This window comes from Camellia sinensis, chromosome 13 (genome assembly GCF_055761805.1).
Source record: "Camellia sinensis isolate YWXY chromosome 13, ASM5576180v1, whole genome shotgun sequence".
Lineage (NCBI taxonomy): Eukaryota > Viridiplantae > Streptophyta > Magnoliopsida > Ericales > Theaceae > Camellia > Camellia sinensis.
The window spans coordinates 89,174,096-89,175,992 of record NC_138973.1 but is presented as its reverse complement, the minus strand read 5'-3'; the positions used below and the strand labels follow the sequence as shown (position 1 = coordinate 89,175,992).

The window sequence follows — 1,897 nt, the reverse complement described above, 5'->3', positions numbered from 1 at the left end:
ATAGTAGCAAATTTGTGGACTGAAATTTTGCTGCACATGTGGGAATTTTTTTTTTTTTTTACAAACCCAATTACAAACCCCCCCCCAAAAAAAAAATTCAAACCATTTCTACCTTCATTGCACATCTGAAATAAAAATAGCACTCCGAAAACATCTAAATGCTTAACAAAGGTATAATCTTCAAGCGAAAACCACGGGTATTACTTTTCTTCCTAACAATGTTTGTAACTTTCCCTATTCTCCAACAGGGTGGTAGACTAAGTTGATTCGGTATCCAGAATCATGGCGCATAAAGCTAACTCGACCTATGGGGCTGCCATACAGAGTTCAAACCAGGATGGTTTTAAAGCAATCTCCACATCCCTGGGTATTTAAACTAGACTTTAGTCTTGAAAATTCCAAACCTTTGCGTTCTAGGCTTTGCCATTTGAACTCTAGTTTCCACCGTCTCAGTTGGTCTTCTAGAAACTCACTACAAACACAGTTAGGTGGCTATACCAGACCGTCAAAAACCGTTTGAGCACGGCTAACACCAAAGGAATTACACCTTTAGAGGATTTAAAGTCTCGTAGACTCAAAACAATTACGATGGAAGATATATTGGGTTCGTCAAGTGGACAACCTCAATCATCTCCCCTCTTTTAATACCATCCACATAATGTTTCAATCTTTGGCCATTGACCTTGAATGTCGTACCATCTTGTGGATTTTTATTCTCAACCGCCCCATGCGGAAAGACTTCGATAACCTCATATGGGCCATGCCATCGAGATTGGAGTTTACCCGGTAATAACTGCAATTTAGTATTGAACAGCCACACTTTTTGGTGAGGCTCGAAGAACTTATGAGAAATGTGTTTGTCATGAAATGCCTTAGTCCTAGCCTTGTAAATTTTGGAGCTCTCATATGCATCATTGTGAAGCTCCTCTAACTCATTGAGTTGGAGTTTTTGATGGTCACCGACTTTGGCCATATTAAAATTGAACTTCTTAATGGCCCACAAAGTCTGGTGTTCTAATTCAATAGGGAGATGACACGATTTCCCGAACATAATCCTATATGGAGACATCCCGATAGGTGTTTTATATGCAATGCAATAGGCCCAAAGTGCATCAACCAACCTAGTGGACTAATCTTTCATATCAGGCCTCACAGTTTTCTCGAGGATGTGTTTGACTTCCCTGTTAAAAACCTCTACTTGACCATTAGTCTAAGGATGATAAGGAGTGCTAACTTTGTGAGTGATCATGTATTTGTGCACGAATGCCTCGAAGAATCGGTTGCAAAAATGTTTGCCACCATCACTAGTTATGGCATGTGGAAACCCAAAACGACAGAAAATGGTCTCATGGAGAAATTTAACCACAACTTTGTGGTCATTTGTTCTGGTGGCCAATACCTCAACCCACTTGGAGACATAGTCCACAGCCATCAAAATGTATTTAAATTCAAAAAGATAGTGGAAAGGGACCCATAAATCGATGCGACAAGCATCAAAATCTCAACAATCAAAATAGGGGCCATCGACATCATATCTCGTCATGAAATAGAGCCCATTCGTTGACAACGCAAACAAGCTCTACAAAAGTTATGGGCATCTTTGAAGATAGAGGGCCAATAGAACCCACATTGTAAAACCTTAGCGGCCATTTTCTGCCCACTGAAATGGCCTCCACATGCATGAGAGTGACAAAAGGTGAGAATGCTATGGGTTTCACTCTCAGGCACACAACGATGAATCACTTGATCCGGACCATACTTGAACAATTCTGGGTCTTCCCAGAAATAGTGTTTGACCTGTGAGAAAAATCTGTCTTTGTCTTGCTTAGACCAAGTTTTAGGAATTTGCCCAGCCGTCAAGCAATTCACTATGTGAGCAAACCACGGGAGGGTCACT

At 40.8% G+C, this 1,897-nt stretch overlaps 1 protein-coding gene across 1 annotated transcript; it reads right to left on the bottom strand.

Moving 5' to 3' along the window:
* Window positions 1–583: 583 nt before the first annotated feature.
* On the bottom strand, window positions 584–1,069 carry LOC145805545 (uncharacterized). The gene has a single exon (XM_082900705.1). The coding sequence runs from the start codon at window positions 1,067–1,069 to the stop codon at window positions 584–586; it is 486 nt and encodes a 161-aa protein (XP_082756831.1).
* Window positions 1,070–1,897: the final 828 nt, after the last annotated feature.

Bases quoted from the DNA above. Each gene is read 5' to 3' on its own strand.
- LOC145805545 (XM_082900705.1), bottom strand. From the start codon at position 1,069: ATGTCTCCATATAGGATTATGTTCGGGAAATCGTGTCATCTCCCTATT.